The following is a 12,744-nucleotide window of genomic DNA, read 5'->3' on the forward strand; positions in this document are numbered from 1 at the left end:
CAGGTTGGAGCGTGTCCTGACCGGTCGCATCTATCGATGCCGGTTGGAGCGTGTCCTGACCGGTCGCATCTATCGATGCAGGTTGGAGCGTGTCCTGACCGGTCGCATCTATCGATGCCGGTTGGAGCGTGTCCTGACCGGTCGCATCTATCGATGCAGGTTGGAGCGTGTCCTGACCGGTCGCATCTATCGATGCAGGTTGGAGCGTGTCCTGACCGGTCGCATCTATCGATGCAGGTTGGAGCGTGTCCTGACCGGTCGCATCTATCGATGCAGGTTGGAGCGTGTCCTGACCGGTCGCATCTATCGATGCAGGTTGGAGCGTGTCCTGACCGGTCGCATCTATCGATGCAGGTTGGAGCGTGTCCTGACCGGTCGCATCTATCGATGCAGATTGGAGCGTGTCCTGACCGGTCGCATCTATCGATGCCGGTTGGAGCGTGTCCTGACCGGTCGCATCTATCGATGCCGGTTGGAGCGTGTCCTGACCGGTGGCATCTATCGATGCCGGTTGGAGCGTGTCCTGACCGGTCGCATCTATCGATGCCGGTTGGAGCGTGTCCTGACCGGTGGCATCTATCGATGCAGGTTGGAGCGTGTCCTGACCGGTCGCATCTATCGATGCCGGTTGGAGCGTGTCCTGACCGGTGGCATCTATCGATGCCGGTTGGAGCGTGTCCTGACCGGTCGCATCTATCGATGCCGGTTGGAGCGTGTCCTGACCGGTGGCATCTATCGATGCCGGTTGGAGCGTGTCCTGACCGGTGGCATCTATCGATGCCGGTTGGAGCGTGTCCTGACCGGTCGCATCTATCGATGCCGGTTGGAGCGTGTCCTGACCGGTGGCATCTATCGATGCAGGTTGGAGCGTGTCCTGCCGGTCGCATCTATCGATGCAGGTTGGAGCGTGTCCTGACCGGTGGCATCTATCGATGCAGGTTGGAGCGTGTCCTGACCGGTCGCATCTATCGATGCCGGTTGGAGCGTGTCCTGCCGGTCGCATCTATCGATGCAGGTTGGAGCGTGTCCTGACCGGTCGCATCTATCGATGCAGGTTGGAGCGTGTCCTGACCGGTCGCATCTATCGATGCAGGTTGGAGCGTGTCCTGACCGGTCGCATCTATCGATGCAGGTTGGAGCGTGTCCTGACCGGTGGCATCTATCGATGCAGGTTGGAGCGTGTCCTGACCGGTCACATCTATCGATGCAGGTTGGAGCGTGTCCTGACCGGTGGCATCTATCGATGCCGGTTGGAGCGTGTCCTGACCGGTCGCATCTATCGATGCAGGTTGGAGCGTGTCCTGACCGGTCGCATCTATCGATGCAGGTTGGAGCGTGTCCTGACCGGTCGCATCTATCGATGCAGGTTGGAGCGTGTCCTGACCGGTCGCATCTATCGATGCAGGTTGGAGCGTGTCCTGACCGGTCGCATCTATCGATGCAGGTTGGAGCGTGTCCTGCCAGTCGCATCTATCGATGCAGGTTGGAGCGTGTCCTGACCGGTCGCATCTATCGATGCAGGTTGGAGCGTGTCCTGACCGGTCGCATCTATCGATGCAGATTGGAGCGTGTCCTGACCGGTCGCATCTATCGATGCAGGTTGGAGCGTGTCCTGCCAGTCGCATCTATCGATGCAGGTTGGAGCGTGTCCTGACCGGTCGCATCTATCGATGCAGGTTGGAGCGTGTCCTGACCGGTCGCATCTATCGATGCAGATTGGAGCGTGTCCTGACCGGTCGCATCTATCGATGCCGGTTGGAGCGTGTCCTGCCAGTCGCATCTATCGATGCCGGTTGGAGCGTGTCCTGACCGGTCGCATCTATCGATGCAGGTTGGAGCGTGTCCTGACCGGTCGCATCTATCGATGCCGGTTGGAGCGTGTCCTGACCGGTCGCATCTATCGATGCCGGTTGGAGCGTGTCCTGACCGGTCGCATCTATCGATGCAGGTTGGAGCGTGTCCTGACCGGTGGCATCTATCGATGCAGATTGGAGCGTGTCCTGACCGGTCGCATCTATCGATGCCGGTTGGAGCGTGTCCTGACCGGTCGCATCTATCGATGCAGGTTGGAGCGTGTCCTGACCGGTGGCATCTATCGATGCAGATTGGAGCGTGTCCTGACCGGTCGCATCTATCGATGCAGGTTGGAGCGTGTCCTGACCGGTCGCATCTATCGATGCAGATTGGAGCGTGTCCTGACCGGTCGCATCTATCGATGCAGGTTGGAGCGTGTCCTGACCGGTCGCATCTATCGATGCAGGTTGGAGCGTGTCCTGACCGGTGGCATCTATCGATGCAGATTGGAGCGTGTCCTGACCGGTCGCATCTATCGATGCAGGTTGGAGCGTGTCCTGCCGGTCGCATCTATCGATGCAGGTTGGAGCGTGTCCTGCCGGTCGCATCTATCGATGCAGGTTGGAGCGTGTCCTGCCGGTCGCATCTATCGATGCAGGTTGGAGCGTGTCCTGCCGGTCGCATCTATCGATGCAGGTTGGAGCGTGTCCTGACCGGTGGCATCTATCGATGCCGGTTGGAGCATGTCCTGACCGGTCGCATCTATCGATGCAGGTTGGAGCGTGTCCTGACCGGTCGCATCTATCGATGCAGGTTGGAGCGTGTCCTGCCGGTCGCATCTATCGATGCAGGTTGGAGCGTGTCCTGACCGGTCGCATCTATCGATGCCGGTTGGAGCGTGTCCTGACCGGTCGCATCTATCGATGCCGGTTGGAGCGTGTCCTGACCGGTCGCATCTATCGATGCCGGTTGGAGCGTGTCCTGACCGGTCGCATCTATCGATGCCGGTTGGAGCGTGTCCTGACCGGTGGCATCTATCGATGCAGATTGGAGCGTGTCCTGACCGGTGGCATCTATCGATGCAGATTGGAGCGTGTCCTGACCGGTCGCATCTATCGATGCAGGTTGGAGCGTGTCCTGACCGGTCGCATCTATCGATGCAGGTTGGAGCGTGTCCTGCCAGTCGCATCTATCGATGCCGGTTGGAGCGTGTCCTGACCGGTCGCATCTATCGATGCAGATTGGAGCATGTCCTGACCGGTCGCATCTATCGATGCAGGTTGGAGCGTGTCCTGACCGGTCGCATCTATCGATGCCGGTTGGAGCGTGTCCTGACCGGTCGCATCTATCGATGCAGGTTGGAGCATGTCCTGACCGGTGGCATCTATCGATGCAGGTTGGAGCGTGTCCTGACCGGTGGCATCTATCGATGCAGGTTGGAGCGTGTCCTGACCGGTCGCATCTATCGATGCAGATTGGAGCGTGTCCTGACCGGTGGCATCTATCGATGCAGGTTGGAGCGTGTCCTGACCGGTCGCATCTATCGATGCAGGTTGGAGCGTGTCCTGACCGGTCGCATCTATCGATGCAGGTTGGAGCGTGTCCTGACCGGTCGCATCTATCGTTGCAGTTTGGAGCGTGTCCTGACCGGTCACATCTATCGATGCAGGTTGGAGCCTGTCCTGACCGGTCGCATCTATCGATGCAGGTTTGATGTGGTGAATACAGCTCAGTCCATCATGGGTAAAGCCTTCACCACCACTGGACACATCTACGTGGAGTGTCGTCACAGGAAAGCAACATCAATCATCAAGGAACCCCACCACTGAAGCCATCCTCTCTTCTCGCTTCTACCACTGGGCAGGAGCTACAGGAGCCTCAGAACTCACACCACCAAGTTTGAGAACAGTTATTACCCCTGAACTATCAGGCTATTGAACCAGCATGCGTAACTTCCCTCACCCCGACACCGAACAGAATCCACAATCTACAGACTCACTTTCAAGGACTCGACATCACACGTTCATATTATTATTTATTTATGATTATTATTTGTTTCTTTCCTGTATCTGGACAATCTATCTCCTTATACACATTTGTTGTTTGTCAGTCTTTGTTTATGTCGTTTATTTTCATGAATTCTGTTGTATTTTTTCATTTCCCTGTAAGTGCCGGCATGAAAATGAATTCCAAGGTAGAATACCTTGTACTCCGGCAATGATGGACTTCCCAAGCCCAGCTGTGGGAGGAGGAGGATTAGTATGGGCTTAGCAACAACCCAGAGCTACAGAAACATCAACAGAAGGTCCAAAGACCCCATCCCTGGGAGAAGAAGGATCTTCGCCTGGAAGACACACGACATTGTGTGGTGAAAGCAGTGCCTCAGGCCAGTTGACCTTTGGATCAGGACACAGGGCTTTGGCAAGCTGCATTTGGTGGCCTGTTCCCCAGTAGGGGTGATGGGCTTAAGAGGAAAGAAAAGAGTATATATTTTAGAAAAGAAAAGAGTATATATTTTAATAATAAGTTTTACTTTGAACTATGAACTTTGCTTAAAGGTTTATGGTGGCCAGTCACCCTCTCTCCTGTCCCATCTGATCCATTCCCTTATCTCCCTGTACCGTCCCAGAGTAATAGGGTATCTTGGCTCCAGGCGACTGCTCACATACCACAGCAGGTCAGTTATCTGTGCAAATGTGCAACAGTTACACTTCAACTGTGCCTGATCCACCATCCTTTACCAGGAGGTTTACCGATGCTTTTGGCAAGGCTTTACATTTACAGTCACATATAGAGGGAATACTAAGTCAGCCCAGCAGGCATGCTCGGGTGGACATGGGCGTGATTGGGCAGACGTGAGCGTGATCAGGCGGACATGGGCGTGATCGGGCACATGGGAGGAATGCAAAGCCAAATTGCATCAAATTTAATGTTAGAAATCTGATTGTTAGAACATTACAGCACAGTACAGGCCCTTCAGCCCACAAAGTAGTGCCAAACCTTTTACTTACTCCCAGATCAACCTAACCCTTCCCTCCCACATAGTCCTCCATTTTTCCTTCACCCACGTGCCTGTCTGAGACTCTGTTCTACGTGTCGAACACCAGCCCTGGCAGCACTTTCCACAGACACGCCACTTCGTGTAAAAACTCTACTTCTGACATCACCCCATACTTCCCTCCAGTCTCCTCAGAATGATGACAAGGCTGATGAATGAGAGGGTGGATGTGTACATTACAATGTGATGTTGTTGTTACTGAGACGTCAGGCAGGATTTGCAACACAACACCCCTAGGTATAGAACTCTCAGGAGTGGCTTGGGCATGTGAAAGGTGAGGTGGCATTGTGAGCACACACACAAAATGCTGGAGGAACTCAGCAAGGCAGGCAGGATCTATGGAAGGGAATAAACAGCCGAGACCCTTCGTCAGGACTGGAAAGGAAGATGGAAGCCTCTTCCCCTCAAACGTCAGTTTTCTGAACCCAAGTACACTCCCTGATTTTGTTTTTGCTCTGTTTGCACTACTGATATAATTTTTATATACTGTGTATTTTGTCATTTGAATTTATATATTTTTTATTATTTATATTTTGCAATATACTGCTGCCACAAAACGAATTTCATGACATACAGTGCTGGCTGGCTGTGAGTAAACGGGTTGAAGGAGAGGTGGAGCGGAAGCTGGCTCGAGGAAAGTCTGGGGAGGGGGGTGTTAGGGAAGGTGGGGTGGGGGATATTGATTTACTGCAATTAGGAGGCACGATGTCCTAGATATGTCTTCAAACGAGGCCACATGGATAGAGTTCAGGAACAAAAAAGGGAATGATCACTACAGGCTTCTTGCCCATCAGCAGGAGATGGAGAGGACTGTATATCAATGGATCATCAGGACAGAGTGCTTGGGTTTCAACTTCCTCAACATTAACTTCATGTGAAAGGCTTAGAAGGGGTGGAATTTTTTAAGTGCTTCCAAACAAGGAGGTAGATCGTCCCAGCAGGGCTTCATGGGACCGGTACAACAGAAACCATCTCACTGGCTCCACTCAGCCCTGAACATCTGGAGAGCAAAGATGTGTACATCAAGATGCTCTCAAAACTAATCAATAAGCTTCAAGACCTTGGCCTCAATTTCCTCACTTGCAGACCCCAGTCAGTTTGGATTGGCAACAACATCTCCTCCATGATCTCCCTCAGCACAGGTGCACAAGGCTGTGTGCTTAGCTCTCTGCTCTACTCACGTTATACTTATGACTGTGAGGCTTAGCACAGCTCCAATGCCATATTTAAATCTGCCGATGACAACCCTTTATTGGCCAAATCAAAGGTGGTGACGAGTCAGCATATAGGAAGAAGATTGAAAATCTGGCTGAGTGGCGCCACAGCAACAACCTCTCACTCAACGTCAGCAAAACCAAGAAGCTGACTATTGATCTCAGGATGAGCGACCCAGTGAGCCAGTCCTCACCGGAGGATCAGAGGTGCAGATGGTCAATAACTTTACATTCCTCGGTTTGGAGGACCTTTCCTGGGCCCAGCACATAAAAGAAATCACAAAGGAGGAATGACGACACCTCTGCTTCCTGAGAAGTTTGTAAATATTCAACGTGACATCTAAACCTTTGAAAAAGTTCTATAGATAGGTAGTGGAGAGAATATTGACTGAATGCATCACAGCCTAATATGGAAATACCAATGCCCTTGAACAGAAAATCCTACAAAAAGTACTGGATGCAGCCCAGTCTATCACGGGTAAAGCCCTCCCCACCACTGAGCACATCTACAAGGAGTGCTTTCACAGGAAAACAGCATCCCTCATCAGGGACCCCCACCACCCAGGCCATGCTCTCTTCTCACTGCTGCAATTGAGGAGGAGGGTACAGGAGCCTCAGGACCCACACCACCAGCTTCAGGAACAGTCACTACCCCTCAACCACCAGGGTCTTGAACCAGTGAGATAACTTCAGTCACCACGTCACTGAATATTGCAGTTATTATTATTACTGTATTTGCATAGTTTGTTGTCTTTTGCACACCGGTTGTTTTTCTGTCTTGTTGGGTGTGGACTTGATGCACCATCAATAACTCACGCTGAGGGGTCTGTGGGAGGAGCCACAGGAGCAGTCCAGACAGGTATATCTAGTTCACCACAGGACTTCCACAGATTCTGTTGTGTTTCTTCGCATTTGCTTTGTATGCCCATAAGAAAGTTAATCTCAGGGTTGAAAATTGAGACATACTGTACATGAGACCATAAAATATAGGTGCAGAATTAGTCCATTTGGCCCACTGGGTCTGCTTTGTCATTTCATCATGGACAATCAAATTTTCCTCTCAGCCTCAATCTCCTGCCTTCTCCCAAATCCCTCAATGACCTGACCCCTTAAGAATCTATCAACCTCTGCCTTATATACATAAAGACTTGGCCTCCACAGCTGCCCGTGGCAAAGAATTCCACAGATTCACCACTCTCTGGCTAAAGAGATTCCTCCTCATCTCCATTCTAAAAGGACACCCCTCTATTCTGAGGCTGTGTCCACTGGTCCTAGACTCCCCCACTATAGGAAACATCCTCTCCACGTCCACTCTATCTGTGTCCTCTGGTCCTAGACTCCCCCACTATAGGAAACATCCTCTCCACATCCACTCTATCAAGGCCTTTCACCATTCTATAGGTTTCAATGAGATCACCCCTCATTCTTCTGAGTTCTAGTGAAAACAATCCCAGAGCCATTAAACCCTTTTCTTTTGACAAGTTGTTCAATCCTGGAATCATTTTCATGAACCTTCTTTGAACCCTCTCCAGTTTCAGCACATCCTTTCTAAGATAAGAATCTGCTCACAATTCTCCAAGTGAGGTCTCACCAGTGCTTTGTAAAGTCTCAACTTTACATCCCTGCTTTTATATACTAGTCCTCTTGAAATGAATACCAACAATAATAGAGGTCATGGGTTAAGGATGAAAGGTGAAAAGGTTAAGGGGAACCTGAGGGGGAACTTCTTCATTCAGAGCTCGGTGAGCGAGTGGAACAAGCTGCCAGTGGAAGTGGGGGATGTGGGTTCAATTCAACATTTAAGAGAAAATTGGATAGGTACATAGAAGGGAGGGGTATGGAGGGCTCGGGTCCAGGCAAGGCAATAGCTTGGCATGGACTAGATGGCTCAAAGGTTTATTTCTATAATTCTTTGAGTCTAAGTATATCAAAAGTAAGAAGGTAAGAGGAGATCGTCTGCAACCAAAGGAAGAAACAATGGGCAAGAGGTTACATTAACACATCTCGGCCCCATTCTCTAAGCAGGAAACTATTCTTGTTGGAGAACTCTGGGGAAGGTGTGGTGGTGAAATTCTAGAGCATGTTGAGATTTAAAAGGAGAAACTACTAGATAGATAGATAGATAGATAGATAGATAGATAGATACTTTATTCATCCCCATGGGGAAATTCAACTTTTTTTCCAATGTCCCATACACTTGTTGTAGCAAAACTAATTACATACAATACTTAACTCAGTAAAAAATATGATATGCATCTAAATCACTATCTCAAAAAGCATTAATAATAGCTTTTAAAAAGTTCTTAAGTCCTGGCGGTAGAATTGTAAAGCCTAATGGCATTGGGGAGTATTGACCTCTTCATCCTGTCTGAGGAGCATTGTATCGATAGTAACCTGTCGCTGAAACTGCTTCTCGGTCTCTGGATGGTGCTATGTAGAGGATGTTCAGAGTTATCCATAATTGACCGTAGCCTACTCAGCGCCCTTCTCTCAGCTACCAATGTTAAACTCTCCAGTACTTTGCCCACGACAGAGCCCGCCTTCCTTACCAGCTTATTAAGACGTGAGGCGTCCCTCTTCTTAATGCTTCCTCCCCAACACGCCACCACAAAGAAGAGGGCGCTCTCCACAACTGACCTATAGAACATCTTCAGCATCTCACTACAAACATTGAATGACGCCAACCTTCTAAGGAAGTACAGTCGACTCTGTGCCTTCCTGCACAAGGCATCTGTGTTGGCAGTCCAGTCTAGCTTCTCGTCTAACTGTACTCCCAGATACTTGTAGGTCTTAACCTGCTTAACAAGTTCAATACAGGTGGATCCACCGGGTCTGATGAGTTGAGCCCAGACTGCCAAGGGACGGAGAGGGAGATTTTTTAATATCTGCTGACCGCAGGTGAGAAGTCAGTGACCGGAGGACAGGAAATCCTGTCCCTTTGCTCAATAAGAGCCACAGAGAAAACAGGTAATTCAAAACCACAAGAAATTCTGCAGATACTGGAAATCTAGAGCAACACGCACAAAATGCTGGAGGAACTCCACAGGTCAGGCAACGTCTACGGAGAGGAATAAACAGTTAATGTTTTGGGCCAAGTCCTGATGAAGAGTCTCAGCTCAAAACGTCAACTGTTCATTTCCCTCTATAGACGTAGCCATGACATGCTGAGTTCCTCCAGCAATTTGTATGTGTAACCAGGTAATTATAATTATAGGCCAGTGAACACACAAGATGCTGGAGAAGCTCAGCAGGTCAGGCAGCATCTATGGAAAAGAGCAAAATTGACATTTCAGGCCAAGACCCTTCATCAGGACTGGAGAGAAAAAAAGATGAGGAGTCAGAGTTAGAAGGTGGGACAGAGGAGAGGGAGAAACCCAAGGTGATAGGTGAAACCGAGAGGGGCGGGGGTAGGGTAGGGAGGTGAAGTAAAGAGCTGGGCATTTGATAGGTGAAAGAGATAAAGGGCTGGAGAAGGAGAAAATCTGATATGAGAGGATAGAAGGCCATGGAAGAAAGGGAAGGGGGAGGAGCACCAGAGGGAGGTGGTAGGCAGGTAAGCAGATGAGGTGATGGGCAGGTAAGCAGATAAGGTGTTGGGCAGGTAAGCAGATGAGGTGTTGGGCAGGTAAGCAGATGAGGTGATGGGCAGGTAAGCAGATGAGGTGATGGGCAGGTAAGCAGATGAGGTGATGGGCAGGTAAACAGATGAGGTGATGGGCAGGTAAGGAGATGAGGTGGTGGACAGGTAAGCAGATGAGGTGATGGGCAGGCAAGGAGACGAGGTGGTGGACAGGTAAGCAGATGAGGTGTTGGGCAGGCAAGGAGACGAGGTGATGGACAGGTAAGCAGATGAGGTGATGGGCAGGTAAGCAGATGAGGTGATGGGCAGGTAAGCAGATGAGGTGATGGGCAGGTAAGCAGATGAGGTGATGGGCAGGTAAGCAGATGAGGTGTTGGGCAGGCAAGGAGACGAGGTGGTGGACAGGTAAGCAGATGAGGTGATGGGCAGGCAAGGAGACGAGGTGGTGGACAGGTAAGCAGATGAGGTGTTGGGCAGGCAAGGAGACGAGGTGGTGGACAGGTAAGCAGATGAGGTGATGGGCAGGTAAGCAGATGAGGTGATGGGCAGGTAAGCAGATGAGGTGTTGGGCAGGCAAGGAGACAAGGTGGTGGACAGGTAAACAGGTAAGGTGAGAGAGTGAAACAGGAATGGGGAATGGTGAAGGAGATGGGGTGGAGTGCAGGGAAATTCCCGGAAGTTTGAGAAATCGATGATCATGCCATCAGGCTTCCCAGATGGAGTACAAGGTGTTTAAATGAATTGAATTGACTTTATTTCTTCCATCCTTCACATACATGAGGCGTAAAAATCTTTACGTTACATCTCTGTCTAAATGTGCAATGTGCAGTTTATAGTACAACGTTTATAATTTGTAATAAATATTATGTACAACAGGACAGTCAATACAGCATAGAAATTCAACGGCATCAGCGTGAATTAATCAGTTTGATGACCTAGAGAAAGAAGCTGTCATGGAGCCTGTTGTTCCTCCAACCTGAGTGTGGTCTCATCCCGACAGTAGAGGAGCCTATGGACAGACATATCGGAATGGGAATGGGAAGTGGAATTAAAATGGGTGGACACTGGGAGATACCGCTTTTTTCTGGCAGACGGAGCATAGATGCTCGGCGAAGCTGTCTCTCAATCTACATCGGGTCTCACCGATATACAGGAGGCCACACCGGGAGCACTGGACACAGTAGATGACCCCAGCAGATTCAAAGGTGAAGTGTCGCCTCACCTGGAAGGACTGTTTGGGGCCTAGAATGGTAGTGAGGGAGGAGGTATTGGGGCAGGTGAGGCACTTGTTCTATTTGCAAGGATAAGTGCCAGGAGGGAGATCAGTGGGCAGGGATGAATGGACAAGGGAGTCAGATCGGGAGTGATCCCTGCGGGAAGCAGAAAGTGGGGAAGGAAGGGAAAGATGTGCTTGGTGGTGGGATCCCGGTGGAGATGGCAGAATTATGTGCTGGTTTTATGGGAGGTGAGGGCAAAGGGAACCTCTCACCTATCACTTTGTGTTTCTTCCTCCCCTCCCCTCCCTTACTCTGACTCCTCATCTTTTTTCCAGTCCTGATGAAGGGTCTCGGCCTGTAACTCTTTTCCACAGATGCTGCCTGGCCTGCTGAGTTCCTTCAGCATTTTGTGTATGTTGTTTGGACCTCTGCAGATTTTCTGTTGTTTGATATCAAACCTGATTCTGAAGGTAGAGGGCTGCTGGGTGACCAGACACCTGGTATATGAGGTTTCCTTGTTGCTAAGTGCGTTAACTCCGTGGATCTGAGTGTAGGAGGTGTGATTAGTAGTTCTGAAGATTACGTGAAAATGAATGGTTTGTTGACAGAGAGAATAGCTTTGGGTACAGAACGACATCGATCTGTTGGTAGATTGGGCAGATGGAATTTCAGCCTAATCTGTGTGAGGCTACGCACACTGGGAGCGATGGCTGGGGGTAGAGGCCTGGAATGGCAACAAAGATCTATCATGGACCCAACAAACTGATAGGCAAACACGAAGAAAACTCACCAGTGGTTAAATTTCATTGGAAGACGAGGAGAGGGGGAGAGGGTGAAGTGTGAGGGAGGGAGAGGGGGTGGGGTGAGAAAGAAGGGGACAGAGGAGGTGGAGGAGGAGCGATGGGGTGAGGGAGGGGGGAGTAGGAGTGAGGGAGGGGGTGGTCATAATATCCCGGTCTGGATTCTCCCTGCAGACTCGGTTTACCGAGTTCGGCAAAAGCACTTTCCAAGCAATCGGTCCAAGCGGCGGATTGTTGTCCGTCCAGGCTGGAGCGGAAACCAGCTGGCCGTCCGATCCGACACTGATCGACCCCCTCACCCTCTCCACCTCCATCTCTCTCACCTTCAGCCTTACCCGCCTCTTCCTCCACTCTCCTCCGGATCTCCACACGGCTGTCCAACACTCACCTTCCGAGCAGTTGGCCTCTTCCATGTCCGCCGCCGCCTCCTCCTCCTCTCGCCCCGAGATAACCTCCCGTGAGCCGGGGCAGTGGGGCGCCGGTCCGGTCCGGGCAGGAGTCGTGCTGCCTGTGTCCGGACGCCGTATCACGGTCAGTGCCCGCCCCGAGAAGGGCCAGCGATGTGTCACCTCCTCTGGTTACGCTCTCCGCCCCTCCCAGGGTACAGACAGAACAGGTTCTGCGGCTCCGGGGCAGCCCCACCTCCCGGGAGCAGGAGCAACCGGATTCAGGTTTCAACCAGAACACGGAAACGGAGCCGCCAAGAATGGGAAAGCTTTTCCATCACAGCACAGGAAGAGGGAGGGGGTGGTGGGGGTCCGGTCAGTGTAACCCCGCAGCCCCTCCGGGCTTTTACAAACTCCGGCCACCAACCCACTCAAGATTACTGACATCTGTCTGTACAGCCAAACGAAACAACGCTCCTCCGGACCACGGTGCACCCACAAAACATATCACACAGCACATAAAACAAAATATTGCCGTCAATAAATGAATAAAATATAATTCAAAATGCATGCAGTGCACAGCACCGGTAAACAGTGAACAGCTCGCGGTCCGAGTGACCAGAGGTCGGAGGTTGCCGGCTATTCACTCGTCTCACAGCCCGGGGGAAGAAGCTGTTACCCAGTCAGGCAGTCCT

General features: G+C 51.1%; 1 protein-coding gene across 1 annotated transcript in view; it reads right to left on the bottom strand.

The window, feature by feature from the left end:
• The window catches only part of LOC140739099 (magnesium transporter NIPA2-like), a 33,649-nt gene extending 21,400 nt beyond the window's left edge, over positions 1–12,249 (bottom strand). The window contains exon 1 of the mRNA XM_073067052.1: positions 12,052–12,249. Within this exon, the coding sequence (XP_072923153.1) occupies positions 12,052–12,076 (25 nt within the window). The 5' untranslated portion in view covers positions 12,077–12,249. The remainder of the gene's footprint in view (positions 1–12,051) is intronic.
• Positions 12,250–12,744: the final 495 nt, after the last annotated feature.

The sequence above is a fragment of the Hemitrygon akajei genome, chromosome 15, assembly GCF_048418815.1.
Source record: "Hemitrygon akajei chromosome 15, sHemAka1.3, whole genome shotgun sequence".
NCBI lineage: Eukaryota > Metazoa > Chordata > Chondrichthyes > Myliobatiformes > Dasyatidae > Hemitrygon > Hemitrygon akajei.